This window comes from Sceloporus occidentalis, unplaced genomic scaffold, assembly GCF_023333645.1.
Source record: "Sceloporus occidentalis isolate IW3139 unplaced genomic scaffold, rSceOcc1.0.p SCAF_90, whole genome shotgun sequence".
In the NCBI taxonomy this organism is placed as follows: Eukaryota; Metazoa; Chordata; class Lepidosauria; order Squamata; family Phrynosomatidae; genus Sceloporus; species Sceloporus occidentalis.
The window spans coordinates 2,545,327-2,567,332 of NW_028317070.1; the positions used below are offsets into that span (position 1 = coordinate 2,545,327).

Here is a 22,006-nt window from a genome sequence, read left to right on the forward strand (position 1 = left end):
ATACACCTGTTAGCAATGAGTGTGGCTGAAAAACCTTAATTCAATGATTAGGAGAGGTGTCCCAATACTTTTCTCCATAAGAGTGCAGTACAGAACACCTGCTGCTATTTTTCTGCACACTGGTTCCTGTGTTTTCGTGAATAGTTGAGTTGCTCGGTCTTGTTTCCACATTGGCTTTTTTGGCTGCAAGTCTTCTATGAAGACCACTTTTGACCAGACTTCTGCAGACTATAGATCGGTGTACAAGGGTCCCACTGTTTGCTGAGTAGATGGCACTGATGGACATCTTGCAAAGGGAAGTAAGCATGATGTGTCTTTCATCTGTTGCACTGTTTTCTTGGCCAAGTACTGTGTCAGAACATCTGGAAATCCATCTTCTGCCTGGGGAGACCTTGCTGATGTAGTATAACTATCTTGTGTTTTGGTGCTGTCCTCAGTCTTGCCATGGTGAATTACTTTTGACATTAAGCTGCCTTTTGCAACCTCACATTGTTAGTTTGGCTGTTCCCCAGCCAGTTTTATTCCTCCTAAACAGCTATTTGTTTCATTCAATTACTGTGTTGCAACCTACATATTAAATTCACCCTCCCTCCCAACATTCAAGAAAAATCTCAACGCTCACTTCTTCAGAGAAGCATTCCATCGTAGCTTCTAGAAAATTTCCTGTCACTGATACAACCCCCCACTACCCATTACTCAACATTTTTGAGTGTTCCCTCTTTACATCATGTTTTCACACTGTCTAACACTTTTGCACAGTATATACATTTGAAAACCAATTGAAACCCAACTTACTACATGATCTCCACCCTAATTTAGTCCTCAAGGTTGTGGCATGGATTTGACTAGTTCGGGGCTTGATACACAAACCTGTTCATATCATCCTGTGAACAGCCAACTCAACAATTTCTGCAAACATATATCCACAGGTGATTAAATGATTGTATAAAAAAATAACAAAACAATAGTGTAATAAATTCACACACAATTTATAACACTATTGTTTTGTTATTTTTTTTCCACATGTTCATGCGCCCCTCTTCTGACATATCGATTTCTTGAACACTTGTGTGGAGTGTTGTTTGGGAGCTGCAGAACGTGTAAGGTATACATTTATTCATTTATTGTTCACATTCACTTGAGGGTGTTTTTTCTTCCCGTTTTCGATTAAGTGATTTTAGTAGGGTGTAGAAGAGGTAACAAATGTCAGTGGAGAGATAAAAAAAAAAAAAAAAAAGGTAAAAAAATCAAAAAAAGAATGCATAAAAAGACCACAATATTCATTTTTAATTTTTCAAATATCACAAAATAAGCAATATATAGGAAATAATCTTTATTTGAACAAGGGTGAAACAGTATACAAACTAAACATCTGTAGCAGCTAAAACCCTGAGTATAAAGCAGGTCAAAAGTCCAAAGATATCAAATAGTGCTGATAAACGAGATGAAATGGCCAACACATTCTCTACCAGCTATCAAATTCCTACATTGAGTTAGTTATACTTGTGAATGTAAGTGGGAGGTTTTTAAAAACAGCTTCATTATTTATCCCTGTATTCCAGCATATCACAATGTGCGTCTAAAATCAGGACTTCCCATATGAAAAGAAGTTGTATAGATTTCCATTGGGTGTTCCTTGTCAGTGGAAAGTTGTTATATAAATTGGACTACCGTTCCACCTTCACTACATTGTGTGATGCCCATTACACGTGGCAACAAAGCTTGTGACATATAAGTGCTGTATCACTGTGTAACAAGGGTAGAATAAAGCAGTCCCTAGAATACACACGTCTCTAACTGGAGAGCAGTGATAAGAGAACATTGCAAGGGAAAACACATTGTTAATCTGACTCTGAATCAGCTGATGCTAGAGCAGCTCACCGCCTGACTTAAGAATTCCAGAAGAGTTTAAAAAGTTATATTTTATCACAACAACAAGAAACTATATTACGTTAAACCAAGATCAAAGGGTCATCACTATGCTGATATACAAAATCATCATCTGGGTGTAGCTAGAAAAAGACTATTCATGGAAACCTATGTGATGGACACTGTTGCATAGTTTAAATGTATTGGACATGCCATTGTAATCACCATTAAGGTTTCCTGTTGATGTGGTGTTTGAATGAGAAAGCCTAAAATTTCACAAGCCACATGACAGTGGGACTTGAATATAACGGAAGTGGCACAAACAGCTGAATTTCCTATTAAAGTAGCAATCTGGTAAAAAAAATTAAAAAAAAAAGTTAAGTTGTGTGTGTGTGGGGGGGGGGTTATTTTAATTGGCTACAAACCCGGGAAAGCAAATGAAAGCTGATTCCCCTGTAAAGCGCTTAACTGCCCTATCCTGGAGTAATGACTTTCAGACCTACTTAGCATGAATGTGCTCAAAAAGCCACTGATTACTGTATCAAAGCTGTCATTCTGTAACTTGGCAGATATAAACCAGCTTTTATTAGCATAAATGAAAGATTGCTTTGAAAAGCTCTCAATCATATGATTCACCAAATCAAGGTAATGCTTTCAGAGTCTGCATGGCAGGCGGCAGCTGAACTAATCCAAATGAGTTGAAATTGGAGCACAATGAATGTCAAAACAATAACCTCCAATTCCGAACATTCAGTCACTGTTTGTGATGATCACCAAGGCACAACCAGCAAGCCATACAGATTTTCTTTTCTGCAGTTCAAACATCAAGTGTCAAGTAAAATGGTACTATTATACCCATTCATTGACCATAAGAAAGGACAGTTGATTATGAAATAAAAAACATTTGATTGGGTTGGAGCTGACAATTGGACATTGTACAGATAGACCGAGCAAAATATATATTGTCTGCAGAGCAATGATGGCCATGTCCTTGACTAACTTTGCTACCTGTCTCAACTAGGTAAGAAGAAATGGACACCCAATCACCGTGTCTCCTCACCTTTTCCCAGCTACATCCAACAATATTTTTAGGATCCCCTCACATATATACAGGTGACTCCATCACGGTCTACCTTTCAGACCTGTGCCACTTTAAACGCCTCTCGTGTACAAAGAAATTGAAAAACCTGCAACGTTTGGGGAACTTAAGGATCAGTATTTATCTGCCTGCCACCTAAATTATTTCATAAGTGCCCGGGTCCTGTGGCCATGGCCACAAGACATATACAACCAGCCATCAGTGCAACCAAGGACTGGAAAATTAGTAATCTGTGCCACTAGTGATATTCTCTGTTCCTTTATACTAGACTAGGAGGGGAACAGAGATAACTTGTCCCTTTGGGGCCTTTTACTGCTGTTTTTTTGTTTACTGCGGATATGCTGCGCAAAAAAGAACTGTCTCATAATACTAAAAACTCTCAAAGCATAGAACACTTAGTTTTCACTACTCAAAGTCTTTCGATCCCAGTGTATCTCATTCAAATAACGAATGTAACAATTTCATTAATATTTGTTATTCAAACCTGCAGAAGAGAGGCACATCTACAAAAGTTTTAAAAAAAAATACTGGTCTACAAGCATATATGTTGCCATTTGCTCAAAAACAGAGAAATATTCTATATATAATTTACAGACACTTTAGCAAACGTATCCTTGGTGTTCATATACAAAGTGTTAGACACTACTGAATACAGGAAAAGCTGTTAAAAACATAATCTACAACCAGACACAGCCATTTAGTGATAAAAATAAGACCCAATGCAAGGTAAATGTCCTCTAGATGAGGACGGCAAACAAGTTGTATAATCAGGCTGTTTCTTCCTCCATCAAAATATGTCTCCTTCATGCACAGCAGAGCATCCAGTGCAAACACTTGTTTCTTCACAGTATCGCTGATCAGTTACTATGATCTTGTATGTTCGCTATGTTTGCATTTGGTAATAATCTCTTGGCTGGAAAAAGATAAAGATATTCATTGAGTGCACTTCTCAGCAAATATGTACATACATGAAATAATCCATTCTGCAGACAGCATTATTTTCAAGGGTTTTTCTTATTTGCCTGCTAGTGGCCCATGCAGGCCCACTAACAAAGAATGTTTATTAACTTGCCCTGTAAAGTATGTTAATATACAATCAACCTGTTAAAAGACGTTTACATTTAGGAGAAGCTGCAGCACAACGCCCCCTCTGGGGTGGTCTTTTTCCACCACTGATTGGCTACTACAAGTGGCAGGAAAGTGCTCCTGTTAAAATCATCTGACCATTTTCTGCACTTGGGAGGGTTGTTAATTATCTTAGCTACTTTGTTAATCTATATAGAGCTACACAAAGAGATGTAAATAATTTCATTTTCCATTTGTGCCAAATCTTTTAAGAATTTCTGGCAAAAAGTACTATCTTCCTGCACGAGTCCTGATATCACAAGCTCAAAAGGAGGAACACACTATATAAATATTTGGAAATAGGGGGAAAAGGTACAAAGTTGTTATTTTCCTAGTTTTTTTTATACCAGTAACCCATGGCATTAACATATCATGCAGTCTGTGCATCAGCATTATTTCTAAGGACAGGGTGCAGTTTATTTGTAACCCTCCCTAAACAGCATAACAAAGAGTAAGCCTGAACTGCCCAAATAATTTACATTTTTAAATATATATATATATATATATATATATATATATATATATATATGTGTTAGTATAATGAAAACACATGCAATACCATATATTTTCACAAGAGCTTATTTGATAAAATAAATTTTAAAAAGAGAATATTTTGTAGCAGTTACTTACGTAACACAAGTTTTAGCTTCTTTTGTTCAGAGTGAAGGTAGCTGCTGAGATAGAATACAACTGGCAGGAAAAATATGAACACGGACACAGCTATGACTGGCACGGTGTCAGTGCAGGGTACAGTGCAGTTGAAAACTCTGCTCCAAAGTGTGCGTGTACTGTTCATCTAGAACAACAAAAGTTATGTCTATTGCTTTGGGTTTTTTGGCATGCTTAAAATCTATGTTACAGTAACATGGACAAAGCGGTTAAACAATATTGAGTACATTACATACACCTTCTGTTCTTACTGTACACTTCCTCCCTTGGCAAACTATTATCATCCTTTGGCTTAGAGTACCACCTGTATGTCTATGACCTTCCTTCCTTCCTTTTTTGATTGCGATACTAACTGCCTTGCCTCTGTTTCTAATTGTATATCTGCACAATTCTCTTCAAAACAGAATTTCTTATATTCTCTCAACATCAATAGTGCAATCATCACCCTCTGCCAATATCTTCACTGGTTGCCCGAATGCTTCAAGATTCAATGCAAAACCTTTACTCTCACTTTCAAAGTGCCCCATGGCCTCACTTATGCCTTAATACACTCTGACCTGGTCTCTCCACCCATTTGATGATCTCCGTCTGTCCTCTGCTTTTTACTTTTCATGCACTCTTACAAGATTTCTCTGTGTGACAACACATTTTCATGGAAGCTTAGCCCCTGAGCTTTGGTTGGCTTTAAACATCATTACCCCTCTTTAACCTGTTCTTCCAATACATAAACTTACAGCATCTTCCAAATCAATGCACAGGGCTTTTGACAGCTCCAGCTTGCTATAGAGAGCATTGAGACTTCTGTAGCTCACATTGCAGTTCTGACACACTCTCGAGTAGTTGCCCTCCAGTTTCTGGAACTCTGGCTTCTGAAATTGAACAATCATGTTACATCCCCTTAATAAAACAATTACTATTTACTTACTAAGGGACACTGCAAAATGGGACACGTATTTACAGCAATGTATTGAACTATTAAATGTAAAATTGCCAGCAAAAAGTCCCATATCTTGTTAATGGTTTTTTCTCATGGAGATCAATGACGTAAATGTACTTTGCATCGCTGTGCAGTTTCTTAATCAAAAATGATGCTCTCACACGTATATGGCAGATAAGCAGTCACATATACAAGCACACTAAATGCATGTTTGCTTGCACCTAGTGTTTTTCCAATTAACAGGCCACAACTACGATAAGCCCACTGATTCCCCCCCCTTTGTTGGGCAGAGGCAAAAGGGATGGTCGTTTGTTTCTCCTGGAAATACTATGCAGTACTGAGGAAGACTAGTGTCTTTTAAATATAAAATAAAACAAAGTATGTGTGTGTTTATATATAAAGTACTGTGCAAAATGTTTAAGCAAAAATGCTTTAAAAAAAAAAAAAAAAGGAGAAAAGTATAGTTAAAATGATACCATTTATTAGCCAACTGAGAGTTTGATTGCGATCTTTCGAGACCAAGTTGTTAGGTCCCTTCCTCAGGCATTAAGGAAGGGACCTAACAACTTGGACTCGAAAGCTCGCAATCAAACTCTCAGTTAGCTAATAAATGGTATCATTTTAACTATACTTTTCTCCTGTTTTCTCAACGGCTAACACGGTACAAAACCTTTTTATCATTAAAAAAATAGACATGGTTTTTTGTTTTTATCATTTAACAAAATGCAAAGTGAGCGAAGAAAATAAATATCTGAATCAAATCAATATTTGGTGTGACCACCCTTTGCCTTGAAAACACCATCGATTAGTCTAGGTACACTTGCACAGTTAGAGATTTTGTAGGCATATAGTTAGGTGTATAATTAAACAATTATAATAAACAAGTACTAATGATCGGCTTAATGTCAAAAGTCATACATCATGGCAAGATTCATCACAGCAAAAAGACACATGGTAGTTCTACTGGATCAGCAAGGTCTCTCCCAGGCAGAGATTTCAAGGTAGACAGGGGTTTCCAGATGTTATGTCAAAGATCTTGAAGAAACAGACAATGCTGAGGACCGTAGATGCAGCGGTCGGCCAAGGAAACAGTGCAGCAGATGGAAGACATATCATGCATATTTCCCTTCGTAAGATGTCTGCAAATGCTAAGCGTATGGCACTACAGGATAACAGCTGGAGCCTGGTAGACCCATCTACTGTCCGGAGAAATCCGGTTGGAAGATTTGTGGCGAAACAAGGCCAAAGTTAGAAATCTTTGGCTGTAGCAGAAGGGCTAGACGGCTGTACAAGAATGACTGGCCCCAAATGTTCTTCTGTAGAGTGTGCCTGGGATTACATGAAGGAAGAGAGAGAGAAGCAACTGAGAATGCCTAAATCCACAGAAGAACTATGTGTAGTTCTCCAAGATGTCTGTACAATTGTGTGCAAGTGTACCTAAAAGAACTGATGCGCTGTTTTGAAGGGAAAAATGTGGTCACACCAAATATTGATTTGATTAAAGGTTTTTCTGTTCACTCACTTTTAATTTTTTTAAATGATAAAAAAAACTATTAACCTGTATTTTTGAAAGCATTCTTACTATATATTTTTTTCACATATGCTGCAATAGGAAAATTACCTTCATACTATTGTTAAAGCAATTGTTCAGCTTATCGTATAACTGCATAAATTCTGTTGTGCTGTTCTTTATCTGTGTGCTGTTGTTCTGCAGGCAATCTGGAAAGACAATTCAAACAAAAGCACTTTGTTACAAAAAATAAATTAAAGTAACACCACCGGAATTTATAGGGACCACACAGCTATCATATACCGTATTTGCCACGATTATAGGCCATTAGAGTTTAGCGCAGGGATGCGCAATTCGTAACGCCCCGAGAGGTGTTCCTTTTTTTCCTTTTTCATTTAGCCCTGCTGCAGCCAAGCAGCAGGGTTAGGATCCAGTTTCCCCGCAGCACTGCAGGGAACCTGGATCCTCCTCTCTGGCAGCCGGTGGGCGTCTGCGCGATGCAGACAACCCCCACTGCTGCCGGTGCTTCACCATAGAAGCCCCAGTGGAAGTACTGGCCATCAGCAGCGGAGGTTGTCTGAGTGCATTGCGCAGCCGTTCACCGGCTGCCAGAGAGGAGGATCCCCAGCAGAGCTGCAGGAGACCTGTATCCTTCTCTCTGGCAACCGGTGAACGTCTATGTGATAGGCGCAGACAACTTCTGCTGCTGCCAGCACAGAAGGCCCGGCGGAAGTGGCGAGCAGCAGTAGAGGTAGTCTACGCGCATCGCACAGACGTCCACCGGCTGCCCCCGTAAGATATCAGGGAGTCTGGGGATGGATTGGTAAATCAAGGGGGTGGGGCAAAGTGGCATATCAGGGGGCAGAGTGACGTATCAAGGGGAATAAAGTATATCAGGAAACAGAGTGGCATATCTGGGGGGTAGAGTAGCATACCAGGGGCAGAGGGGCACATCTATAAGTAAGGTGCATTATGAATTAAGAGAGGGTCCTTAAAATCGGTTTTCTGTTGGTATATAACATATGCTGACAAACTGTATAATAGATACCAAAAATGTTACAATACATATATTCCTGTTCATTAGCTTAAACCAGGCATGTCCAAAGTCCGGCCCGAGGGCCAATTGTGGCCCGCGTTCCGGACTGATAAGGCCCCACAGATAAGTTGCCCAAATATAGATGTGTTTTTTTATATTAAAGGCAGAGTGATTTAACACCTGTTTTAGATTTGTCATCCAAGTCACAAAATGAAAAGTATGCCGTTTTCAATAAACTTTGTATAAAATAGTTAATTTGCATTTAATTTTAATGGTTCAAAGAATGTCAGGCAAAATGGTCGGCCCTCGCACATGTTTACTTCATCAAATCTGTCACTCTTCGAAAAAAGTTTGGACATGCCTGGCTTAAACGTTGTTTTACAATTCCACTTACATGTATTTTTTCTTTGAAATTATTTTTTTCTTTGAAATAGCACCAAACATTAAGGGTGCGCCATTTAAACGGGCGCAGCCTATATTCAAGCCAATACGGTACATTAAAGGGCATATGATGGCTGGAGAGTCCCTTTAACGCAGGACATGAAAAATACCTACCGTCGCACTTGGAATCTTCCCATGTATTTTGAAAGAACTCATTGAGAATCACAAGCACGTGGACCCGGTCAGACTGTAGGAGCAGCTGTGCACAGATGTCTGTGTTATTCTGTAGGTTAAATAAAGACACAAGTAAGCAAAGACAAACATAAACCGTAGGTTTTATTATTTTGATCCAATATCCCTCGAACTATAAACACTTCCTAATGAAGTGGAGAGACATGAGATAATCTGCATTAACTCATTAGACTCATACATACTCATTTCTTGTGTCAGATGTTTTTCCTGGACTATATACATCCAGCATTATAAACGTGATACAAAAATTTGCTAAGCATCAAATGACTAACTTCCCTTGTGATTCAACAATTGTTACTGTGTTCCAACACAAAATAACATGATAATTGTCAATTAAAATATGTCGCTGCTAAGTCTTTTGGATCACATTATTTTACCTACCTTTACATCTATATACATTTCATTTTAAAAAAAGGATTTAGTACAATTGTGGCATCTGAAGAAGTATACAAAGCAGATCGCCATAAACAGGCCGAATGCCATCGAGGTTTGGATTTTCCGATATAGGACGTGAAACAATCCTTCCTTATTTCAAGAAAGAAAATCACGCGACGCATAGAAATATTGCATTACAGGAAGCATGGGTCACCTTCCTCATTCCCTAAAAACGGTACATGAGGTGACGACAGAACTCTGTACGACGTTTGCAGGGGAATGAGAAGGAAAGAAGGTCTCGGTTGAAGAGGACATCAAACTGTCTATACACAGACTGAAAGTTGAATTGAGGGATAAATGGAACAGCCTCCCATCAGAAGTGGTAGATGCTAATACAGTGAGGAAATGTAAACATTAATGGAATAGGCATAAAGCTTTCCTGAATCTAAGACCAGACCAAGGACTGATTAAGGTCAGAGACTCCACATCGGGAATAATGGGCAGACTAGACGGGCCGAATGGGTCTTATCTGCCGTCAAGTTCTATGTTTCTATACAATAAACAGGACGGATTGCTACACACCTGTTTTTGCGTTATGTTATCCATTACGGCTCTCAGCTGAACGTATTCATGGCGGCACCTCTGGCAAAGCCGTACCGGCCTCGCGTTTTTTACCAAACACTCGCTGAGCGCAGCACTGCCGTTCGCAAACTCAATGAGAAGATGGGAACAGACCTCTGGACTATCAGAGAAACTTCTAGCCGAGTAGTAAGACGGTAGCAGGGAGAGCGCCAGCTCTTCTGCCCAAAGTGACTGCGATAACAAGTCAGAACTGGCTGCTCCGTCAACATTATGCGTATACCAGCTCGTAGCTAAACACGCGCAACTTAGTAAATAACAAAAAATCAGGGTGTGCACAGGATGCACGGCGCGGGGGGGCATACTTTAACCGGCGCTGTTAAAAAAACAAACCACAATAGTGAAAACAGCACAAACAGGCTTCCAATACACCACAACCTATAACACACTGCTATACATTTAAATGGTTTAACTACTGCAGTAACACAATTGCACCAACACAACTTCTATGCTGATATACGCCTATAAGTGATAGAACGATTCCACCATACACGCTTAAGTGCGTTTTAACCCTAACGACAACCTCACTGCAAACATAACCACACTAGGCTTCCTCCGTACTAAGCAGTACAAAACACAAGAGCACCACAATAATACAAAAATGTCGCAGCAAAGGGACTGTACAAGACACGGAAATCCGCACTCCGGCTCCCAGCCATACATCAGCGGCACGCAGCTCTGAACAAGCACTTCCGTGTACAGAGCAGAGGGGGCGGGGCCAAGTCTGGCTTAACCCCCTCACGACCGGTCAGAGTCACTGATAGGGTGTTCCTCCTTATCTTTGCTGCGTGTTGGATGTAACTATTGATTTTCAATGTGCACATAGATTCCAAAGCCTAAAATAAAGTTTAGTAAAAAAAAAAATAAAAAAAATAATAAAAAAAAGGCTTACTTGACTGCTTTAATAAAGCACAACACTTTTGTAGTAGGAATTGGTCTGAATAATGGAGGACTGCCAAAGATTTTATCTTTTTTTTATGTATTGGATCACATGTCTGCAAGGATGACATGAATTTGACAGAAATGTTATGTTTTTCATAATTTCACAAGATATATGAGGCATCCAGGGGTAGGTTGGGGGATATGTAATTGCATAAGCTTGCGAGCAGGGCCCTCATTACCTAATGCATTGGTTTGTCTTAGTCGGACATCCCATTTCGGAAAATATGGAATTGCCCCCCTTTGTCGCTATAATAATAATATAATAATAAGATTTTGGAGTGTGTGTCTTTGGGAATTTGTGCCCATTCAGCCAAAAAAGGTTAAAATCGGGGCTCTGTGCAGTCTGTGCATACTTGCCAAATGTCCCAATTTTCGGGACATGTCTGGAAAATCAGCAGTTGTGGGTCACGGATCTCCCTCTAACTGGTCCACTGTAAGGGCAGTGTATGTGTATGTGTGTGTGTAAGGGCAGCTGTGCGTAAGGGCAGTGTATGTGTATATATGTGTGTAAGGGCAGTGCACATGTATATATGTGGGGAGGCTAACATTAGCCTAACATTTTTTGACTACTCTTCCAATGATGCTCAGTCAGCATTATGGTGAACACTTGGCTGGCTGAGAATCATGGGAATTGTAGTTCACAGCTAGCATCTGCAGCTTTACTGTTGACTCCATTTCCCATGATGCTCAGCCAGCATCATGGAAGCATTATGTCTGACTGAGCCTCATGTGAACTGTAGTTAACAGCATATGGTGTGACAGGTGTTAGTTGTGAATTACAACTCCCATGATGCCTAGTCATGGTGGACACCTGGCTGGCTGAGCATCATAGGAGTTGTAATTCACAGCTAACATCTGCAGCTTTATCTACTGTTAATTGCACTTCCCATGATGCTCAGCCATCATCATGGAAGTATTATGTCTGGCTGAGCCTCATGGGAATTCAATTAAATGTGTTAGTTATTTTTATGACTGTGTATGACCGTGCTGACAAAAAATGAAGCGTGTTTTAAGTGGTGATGCAAGCGCGACATAAAATGTAAAGTGCTTGTATTGGTGAGTTCCGCGAGAGTCCGTCTTTCACATTTTGAAGTGTTGGGAGGTATGCATATGCACACACCATCCCATACACATAAAATACATGTTATGTTATATATATATATAGGTCACATACAAACTGAGTAACATGTACACACTGTCACATGCACATAAAATACATTTATATATATATATATATATATATATAAATAGATCAATTAGCCCTAACATTATTTGCCACTGCCAGGTGAACTTAATAACACTGGTATTCTTGTTATCATGGCACCTGTCAGTGGGTGGGATATGTTATGCAGAAAGTGAACATTTCATCCTCAACATTTCATTGATGTAGCAGAAAAAATGGGCAAGCGTAAGGATCTGAGCAACTTTGACTAAATTAAGATCGAATGTTCCAGGTCTGCAGTGGTCAGTACCTATCAAAAATGGTCCAAGGAAGGAAAAGCGGTGGCAGGGTCATGGGCAGCCATGGCTCATTGATGCACATGGGAGAAGGCTGGCCCGCATGGCCAAATCCAACGAGCTACTATCGCTCAAATTGCTTAAAAGGTTAATGCTGGTCCTGATAGAAAGGAGTCAGGCATGTGAGCATAAAAACTGGAGAAGGTAGAAAAACATTGAGAGAGAATGTGTAGATGAGAGTGTGAGAAAGAGTGTGGAAGAGAATGAGAAAGGGAATTTATTAATCACCGTATCATATAATAGATGCGGGCACGATTTGGTTTGAGGTAGCGGTGGGGGTTAGCATTTCATCTTTGGACCCAGGCCACACAATGCTTTGGACACAGTTCAAAATTTGAATATAAATTCAGTAAAAAAAGAAAAAGCCTGAATATAAGACTACCCTATAGGAAAAAAGTTTTACTAGTAAATATTAATTCGCAGGTGAACCATTTTTTTATATTAAATAAAAACTATGATTGAGAAAAATGCATTTCTTGTTTTTATTTCCTTTTAGTCGCTAACCTGGCCCCCAGTTATGCACATCTGCCTCCAGTTATGCACATATGCCCCAGATTTGCCACTCTGCCCCGCAGATATGCCTTATACCCAGTGTTCCCTCTAAGCTGTGCGCTTGTGCACGGGCACATAGCTTTTTAAGAGAGCGCACACGTCCAAAAATTGTGCGCACAACAGTTTTTCCCCAAAAAAAGAAAAAAATTATATATTTTTTTAAACTTAATGCACCGCGGATATTGTGCACACAAAATTTTTGCACAAGAGAAATTTTCTGCGCACGCCAACTAAGAAAAATTGGATGGAACATTGCTTATACCCCATATATGCCACTCTGCCTCCTTGATATGCCTTATACCCTATTTGCCACTCTGCTTCCCTGATATGCCTTATACCCCCCTATATGCCACTCTGCCCCCCCAACTTACCAATGCAACCCCAGAATTGTCCTCCGCTGTTCAGACTCCCTGGTATCTAGTGGGGGCAGCCAGCGAAGGTCTGTGCAGACAACCACTGCTTCTAAGGTCTGGGGGATCTGGATCTTAGTCTTGTAGTCAGACTGTCACGACCACGAACACCAAGGCACTCACCGCAGAAGTTCTTCTGCTCCGAAACCCCTCACCAAGGGAGACCCTTAGAGACAGGGAGTGGAGGCTGGGATGATTCCAACAGTGAGGAGGCCTGATGCAGGTGGATAAATTAAGGGCCGAGTTGGTGTGCAAGGTGCAGTAGCCCCGACAGCCGGAGCCGGTAGGCAAAAGGAGCTGAGCCGGGGTTAATTCCGGTAACGTGCACAGGAGGGCTGGGTCGGTAACAGAGCAGGTAATCAGACGAGCCAGGTCGGTAATGGAGCGGGTAATCAGACGAGCCAGGTCGGTAACAAAGCGGGTAATCAGACGAGCCGGGTCGGTAACAAAGCGGGTAATCAGACGAGCCAAAAAACTGGAAACCAGGATAAGCAGGATACGGTACCAAATCGTCAAGCAAAAGAATCGTCAGGCAGGCAAGGGTCAAAAACTAAAGCAATAATAACAGCAGCAAAAGCTCTGGATACTCAGACCACAACAGGGTACAGAATGAAGCAGTTCCAGGGTTTTTAAACATGGCGCCCTTACAAGCTCCGCCCCCTGGACCGCGTCATCAAAGTTCTGGGTAATCTCCCAGAACTCCGCCTCCGGACCCGTCCAGCCGCGCCCCCATCAATACAGACAGGAGGAACGCCACTGGACCGAGAGCAGGTAAGTACCGTATACTGGGGATCAGTGCTCCGTCGGGCATCATGATGCCGGACGGCAGCACTGTCCCCAGATCCCACATGCAAACCTCGATGCCGACGATCGGAAACCCGATCGTCAGCATCGTGGGGAACAACCGTAACCCCCGGAGCCGGGCGCTCGCAAGTGGTCCTCCGCCCGCGAGCACTCGTCACCGGGGAAGAAGCCACGACTCCTCGACGCCGGCGATCGAGGACTCGACCGCCCGCGTCGAGAGGGATACCCGTCACCCCCGGTAGCGGCTGCTCGCGAGCGGTCCTACGTACGCGAGCACCCGACACCGAGGGAGAGATCGTGACACAGACCTTTATTTGAGGTCCGATTATTTGCTCTGAAAAAACTTGTATTATATTTGAGCAAATATGGTATATACCCATAAAGGAATTTTCACAAAGTGAATCTAGTATTGCTTTTTGGAAGCTTTGGCATGAACTGTGGTTAATTCCATAATGTTATGATCCTTAAAAAAAAAACCTTTGTCTTATGGAGGTAGGTGAACCAGCCTCTGCACAGCATGTGCTTCATCGGGACAATTCCTATTTTCAGGTTCAACTCAGAGAGTTGTGCACGAGCAATGTGGGACTCACTAGGAACATATGAAAACTGTCATTTTGATTATTGTGAAGTCTTGGCTCCCACTTGGCCACTGTTGTTTAGTGTCCAGCTTGGATGGAGCCCTATGTTTGACTTGGCCCAGCTTGGTAAAACTGAACAAGTATAAGTGAGTAACCTGGCTCTAATTCCTCCCAAACGTTAGTGTTTCAGTACTTCTTTTGCGTTGACATGGTCGCACAGTAGGACTTTCCCTAAGTAGCATACAGGTACACCTCGACTAATCACCTATAGTTTAATGAATGTGGAAGAACACACACAAATGTATAACTGGGTTACATGGAAAGATGTTGATATACTAAAAATGTAGTCCTTGCCAGGTTACTTGTCAACCGACATTGAAGGCTGCTGTGGACATCTTTATAGCACACCTTTCTAAGTTGGGCAAGGAGCACCTCTCACACAGACATTCTTGTAGGCATATTTTCATTCATAAGCATTTCAATAAAATCAGTAGAATTCCCTTTATAAGGCTGCATATGATCTAATAAAGCATATTAAGTGCTAAGATAAAATATGGGATTAAGTTATGGCCTTTGCACATGTAATAACGCATAGCAGAACTCCTGTTGGCATTATGAATAACACAGCACACCTGCAGTCTTGTCAAGCCTCATTCAGTCAAATGCAGTTTAACTCAATGCACAAATCACTGCCTTTGCACACTTCAATTAAGGTCATTCATTACACCAGGTTTAGAACATTTTAATAGCTATGTTAGGTCAAATCCCATTTACTAGGGATCTGGATCATCATAGCCGTGCACCTGCATAACTCTAATAGGGCCAATTACTGCTTCATCTAACAAAGAATGCAAAGAAATATTTATCATGTGATAGCCATTAACCAACAATACAAGATCTGATTATTTTATGTGTTATGCGATCTATGTGCTCATGCAATACATAGAATGTTATGGGAAGGAAACATATCTTCATTCTTCCTTAGGGCTACAGATTTCTTAAGACTGCATAACTTTAAATCGTGTTCTGTTATGGTTCAAGAACAAGTTAAATTGACTTGAGTTTAAACTGTTATGGTTATAGAACAAGGTGAAAACACTTGAGTAGACACTAGTACATTAAATGTATACAGCATCAGTCGAATAATACAGGGTTGCCAGATCATCCATGCCTGGGACAGCCCTGGGATTTTTGGGAGCTTGTCCTGGTACTTTCAGTGTCCCAGGACATATCCCAAGAAATTAGCAGTTGCGTGTGTTGGTAGGGCCACATTAAGGCACCACAAGGACAAGTTTTAGTATCAGGTGGGCCAGGCAGCCACTTGGAGCACCTTAAGCAGGGGGGGCGTCTGCTGTCTGAGGAACAGAGCCATTTGGGGAGATCACAAATCTCCCTCTAACCAAAACCCAAAATTAAGTGAGCACGAGGTCTATCCCTTCGGACCTCTGCTTCAGTGCTCCATAGCACTGTGTGCCAGCAATTGACGAGTGGCAGGATATGATGTCATATCCAGGAAATCAACACTGAAGCTGCATGCACTGGAAAGGAGTACTGAAGTAAAGATCTGAAGAAGAAGATTTTGCACTCCCATCACAGGATTGAAGAAGGAACAAGTTGAGGGAGAAAACTTAGAGATGGGGAGAAAAGGGTAGATAAAGAGAAATGAGGACGAGAAAAAAATGTAAAGGAGAGAGATAGAGAGAAAGGGAATACATATTGAGAAAGCAGAGAGATGAGACGTAAAGGATGAGGTAATGTGAATGCAGGGAATAAGACTGATAGCAATATATAATAAAGAGAAAGAGAAATAAAGAAAAAGGGAAGGGATAATAAGATAGGGAAGAGACAGTATGTAACCAGTATGCCTGTGTGTAAGGGTAAGTGTGAATTTGCATGTGTATGTGTGTGTGTTAGTCATGCTTGACTGTTTCGGATGTTAATTTGACACTTTGGAAATCCTTCACAGATTTAAGGCTGTAATTTGCATGTATTTAAATCTATTAGTCTATTATGTTTATGTTTAATAGGTTAATTATTTTATTTTTAGTGGTAGAAAACCAATGATTAATATATTAAGATATTTCTGCTTTTTATTGTGTCAAATGCAGTTTCCCACTTTGGCATGTCTTTTTTAATTTATATTTATTTTATAATAATTAATATCAATTTTAATGTGGTAATCTTCTTTATAGTTGACTACAAATTGGTTTTAAAGTGGTGGATGCTCTTGACTGTGTACTGTCAGTAATCACATGCATTTTAGATAACTACTTACAAAGTTTTTGTGGGCAGTGGGGACCATGGACCGGTTGGGGAGATCCTCCGATCTCCCCTGACTGGCCGAGGGAGGTATAAAATCGATGGACCTCTATGCTCTTGCTGCACATCTCTGATGTGGCCATCTTACAATGTTGTGTAGCTAAGCTCCCATTTCACTCATTAATTCCATTCGGCAAAATCTCATTCTATACCTTTTATTTCCTCTTATCAGCTTTTTTTTCCTATATCCACTCTCCAATTTAATTATTCTTGTGAGCTAATGTCTGTTCTTTGGTGTAGACACAGCCCTCTGACTGAAGCACCTCTGTACAAGGTCTTACTATATATTTGCACTTATACTGACAGTGTCACCACTGATACCCAACCTACCTAAAGGTAATAGCATTCACCTGCCCGATCTAGATGCTGTACTGCAAATGTATTTACCGCATACCAAAGATGTATGGTAGTGTTGGTGGGTACTCGGTGATATAATCTGCCCCATAATGACTAGGTGGACCAAAATTATGCTAATTATATGGGTTGGGCAGATTGTGTGGAGTAGTGAGGTTGGTAAAATAATTGATAGCTGCAAAGTGTCCCTGGAATTTGCCTTTTCATCCCTATAAATCAAAACTATAATGGCCTGAGTCATCCTTAACTCAAACCTCTCCTTCAACCCTCACATTCAGTCCCTTGGCAGATCCTGTCCCTTGCAACTAAAAAACATCCACAAAAACTCATTCTGTTATCATGTCCCGTCTTGACTATTCCACTGTCTTGACACTCTCCTATGTAGTCCTAAATGCTGCTGCTACACTTATCTTTCTTGCATGCCATTCTTCTTCTGTTTCCCAACTCAGACTGATATTTGCGATCTGCAGATTGCATCCTTTCAGGCTTTTGGGTAACAGTTGTTCATTTAAAAGTTAATGTTGACTGGACATTCTAAATCAATAATGCAGTACAGTAGAAGGCATGGATCCAGGGCCGGCCCGACAATGGAGCCGAGTGGGGCAACCGCTCCAGGGGCAATTTGCCGCCCCAAGCCCTTTTTTTTTTTTTTTAAAAGCGAAAGAGAGAGAAAGGGGCGCCGAGTGGTTTTCGCTTACCAAGCTGTCAGTACCCGCTCGGCGCCCCTCTCTCTCCTCTGCGGCGAGTCTCCCTGTTCGGTCTCGGTGCCGGCTTGTAATGCTGAGTGCCGGAAGATTTCCTCATTTCCGGCGCTCAGCATTACAAGCCGGCACCGAGACGAACAGGGAGACTCGCCGCAGGACTGCTGAAAGGTAAGTACAAGGGAGGGGGGGGGGGCGGCAGGGACGGAGGGAGAGGAAGGGTAGATAAGAGGGGGGGCGGCATTTTAAAATTCGCCCCAGGCGGCATTTTGCCTTGGGCCGGCCCTGCATGGATCTTTCCATTTGTCTCCTCAATCGAACAACAACAGCCTAGGATGTGAGAGCCAAATGTTATGCTAAGTATTGCAAAAATCTTCTTGAGATATGGAGTGTATTAAATTTGCATTTCATATAAAAATAATGATCACTTCAAATATATTCCAACTTTTAGAATCAGCTGAATTTCCTTCTATATCCCACGATTAACTGGAAGTGAAGGGCTATAAGCTTGAGCTGGTCTCAAGCTGCTGAATGCAGCTGACTGGTGTTATGTCCACTTTCTGGTGACATTAAAATGATTAAAGGCTTTCTGGAAGCCTTGGTGCCTCAACAGGGGTCACTTGGAATAGAGTAAACTTAAGCGAACCTGGCTGCTAAGGATACGGAGAGTTGTTCAAATCAGAGTATAAAACTGTATTCAAAATGTAACTTGCTGTAAGACAGAATGTAGGAACTGTTCCAGAGCTGTGGAGAAATACCACCCAAGAAACGAACCTATATCATCTTCCTCATGCTATGCATCCACTTTGTCGAGAATTTTTGTTTCACTTCTTAGGCAAAGAATTTCATTTTCTAACCATTCGCATTATATTCAGAGGCCTTTTCTAATTTGAAAATCACATTTGGGGGAGTTCCCAAAGGGGTAGATCCCCGGACCCTACAGCACCACCATCTCAAGGTTTAAGAAGACATCCAGACTCAATTTTGCACTGCCGGGCCACCAGCAGCAGCACTGCACCAGTGGACACACACATAGAGCACCATGCTATGGGACTGGATTTCTTCAAACATTTGACCATATTCACGAAGTGATCCCTCAGAGCAAGGTGATAAAACACTGGAACACAATAATTAAAAGGTGTGTCCCAATACTTTTGTCCATACAGTGTATATACTAACTGAGAAAAAAAGGCAGTTTAAAAATGAAGTTGTTTTATTTCTGTAGCTCCCGCACACACCAAACAATTTTACAAAAGACAGGAACATATGGGTAGTAACAATGGACAGAGGTATTTGGTGCTCAAAAAATCTGTTGAGTGTATCATGGATTACCTCCAGAAAACCGTATAGAAACATTCAAAACTTTCCATGCTTAAAGGGGCACTCTATCCATAACTGCGAATCACAAGAATCATCATACCAAGGAGTAGGAGGGCAGCTGTAGGGCTAAATCTACCTAGTGTAAGTCCTGTTTGCACAAAGTACTTTAATATGCATTCTTCTTTAGTGAGCCTGTCAGAGACAGTAAACTATAGGAATCATAAAATACATTTCCTTGTGAGGTCTGGACACTTGCTTACTAACAGGAAAAGGTTCATGAAGTGTTTGTTTTAACACAATCAAGGTGTAGAATATTCATAGTCATTCTTCCTCCTATGTATCATACATGCATACATACATACATGCATACATATGATGCATTTTACATACACTAGTGTTAATCTTCACTTTGGAACAGCTGTAGCCACTTTCTGCCACTAGGGGTCGACAATTTCATTATGGTAAAGTCATAATGCTGAATGTTGTCGTAGACACACAGCTATTGAGGCACTAGTATGTACACTCCAAAGGGGTTACAGTGGGGTTTAATAACTAAATGTAGAGTTGCCAGGAGAGTTTGTATGAAAGTTGTGCATTTAACTCTCTTGCTTCACTATTCATTATGAAAGACCAACGCTAGCAAGTTTCTTCAGTATGAAGGGCTGAGCTAGCCCAGTACAATGCATTATTCAATGTGTAAGGAGACTTTCACTTGCTGAACTATATATTATCCAGGGCCAGCCAAGCAGAAGCTCCCTGGGGTTGACTCTTCATATAGTGAAGTCAAGGATTTGAAACACAAGTTCTCCAACAACTCTCCCACTTAGTGAATCAACCCCAGTCATCACTCACCTGGTACAGGTACGTCATTGTCCTATGGAATGCACTTTTGTGTTCCCGTGACATTTACAGGATTCTTACAACGCTTTAGCCAACTTTTCCATGAACCAGTTGCATTGTACTGACAGGTGGATGGCAAAGTATTTTGCAACTCAAGAAGCTGAGTAGATAATTATACGCTATGCACCAAAGATAACACAAAGACTATGCATTATACAGTATGTTGAAAAAGCCAGGGATAAGCAGTGGTCCTATTAACCCTTTGTTGCCTTGACAATGGGAAAGGGGGAAAAAGGTGCATAGCAATGGGAAGCTGGTTTCATTAAAACTGGCTTAAAATGCCATTTTTATATGTAAATTACTTCTTTCCATCAAAAATGTTGTCTAGCTTTAGAGGATGATTGATAGCAAATCATACATGAGCAACCCTAAAAAATGGGCGATATAAGGCAAAATCCTTTATTATTAATTATATGTGTTTATTTGATTTAGGTTGTCATGTGATGATACAGCATGATGTGGTGCTTAAATGTAATACTTAAGATTTATTTACACTCTTACCCTTAGTGTGCCTCAGTGGTGATCTATAAGTTAAATGTTAAATATGACACTACTAATCCCTCCAACAACTTCACTTCTACTGATTCCCATCCAAATATCTTATGTGTATCATTCAAAGGAGAATACATTCTAATCAACTGCATATATTCATCATACATAATTACCTATAATAAATGTCATTTTCTTTTTTTCAGATTTACCCCCAAAACTGTAATCATTGCAATCTAGATGACATGTAAATACATAATCTCCTGGGTTACAAAACTATTGGGCTGTTCAAAATTTCTTATTCATTTTTATTATTATTATTTTTTCTATATGGCAACCACCTATATTTAAAAAAAAAAAAGAGCATAGTGTATCCTGCAAACTATCTCCCTTACATTATTATCAAAGTAATAGATATTAATTAAAACAAAATACATGATTAAAAAGTAATGAGTTGAATATAAAATTAGCTCTGCTCATTTTCTGATTATGTTAATTGTTAAAAACCCTTCAATCACGCAGTTGCAGTCAATGGGTGTTAATGTGATATTAGTGGGCTCTTGATAACTTACAGACCAGAATAATTCTGGTGCTTTAGCCATCATTCCTAATAACAAGTGTAGTAGTGAGAGCTGAAATTGTCTGTGATTTTACAGCAAAAGCTCATTGAGAATTAATGCTGCCAGCTTCTTCTGCATTTCTATTTCCACATAATGAATGCCCTTCTCTGAACTTTGAAAAATGCAGTGTTCTATGCACATGCATGGACCTTAGTACAAAAAATAATACAATATTCGCAAGATATAGATTTATGTTGTTTAATATATATATATATATATATATATATATATAGTTAAAGACATCTTTTATTATTGTTGAAAAGGAGATTTTTTTGGCTGATAAAATGGTTTGCAGGTGCAGAAGACGAAACAAAATACTACTACATAATCTAGTGGATTCTCTTTCCTTTTGATTTGCCAGGGTGTAAACAAAAGTAGGTGAAACCTCTTAATCCTCTTTTGACACTCATTTATAATACAATTGAACTACTTATTTCTAAGAAGAGGTAGCTCGCTGTCCAAAAAAAGTTAGTCCCGTAATTATCCCTGTAACATGCGTATATGTATGAGCAAATAGTAAAAATAATAAAAGTAAAAATATTTTTTATTTTATTTGTATCAATTTATTTTTAATAAATTCTCATTAAGCATTTATATTTCTTCCTAA

The 22,006-nt window shown here is 40.2% G+C and overlaps 1 protein-coding gene across 1 annotated transcript; it reads right to left on the reverse strand.

Moving 5' to 3' along the window:
- Positions 1–4,715: 4,715 nt before the first annotated feature.
- Positions 4,716–20,260, reverse strand: LOC149284601 (osteopetrosis-associated transmembrane protein 1-like). The gene is made up of 7 exons (XM_089496459.1): positions 20,243–20,260; positions 13,963–14,426; positions 9,836–10,139; positions 8,801–8,909; positions 7,321–7,418; positions 5,497–5,631; positions 4,716–4,889 (listed from the first exon to the last, which is right to left on the reverse strand). The coding sequence occupies exons 1-7, from the start codon at positions 20,258–20,260 to the stop codon at positions 4,716–4,718; spliced, it is 1,302 nt and encodes a 433-aa protein (XP_089352585.1).
- Between the last annotated feature and the right edge of the window lie 1,746 nt (positions 20,261–22,006).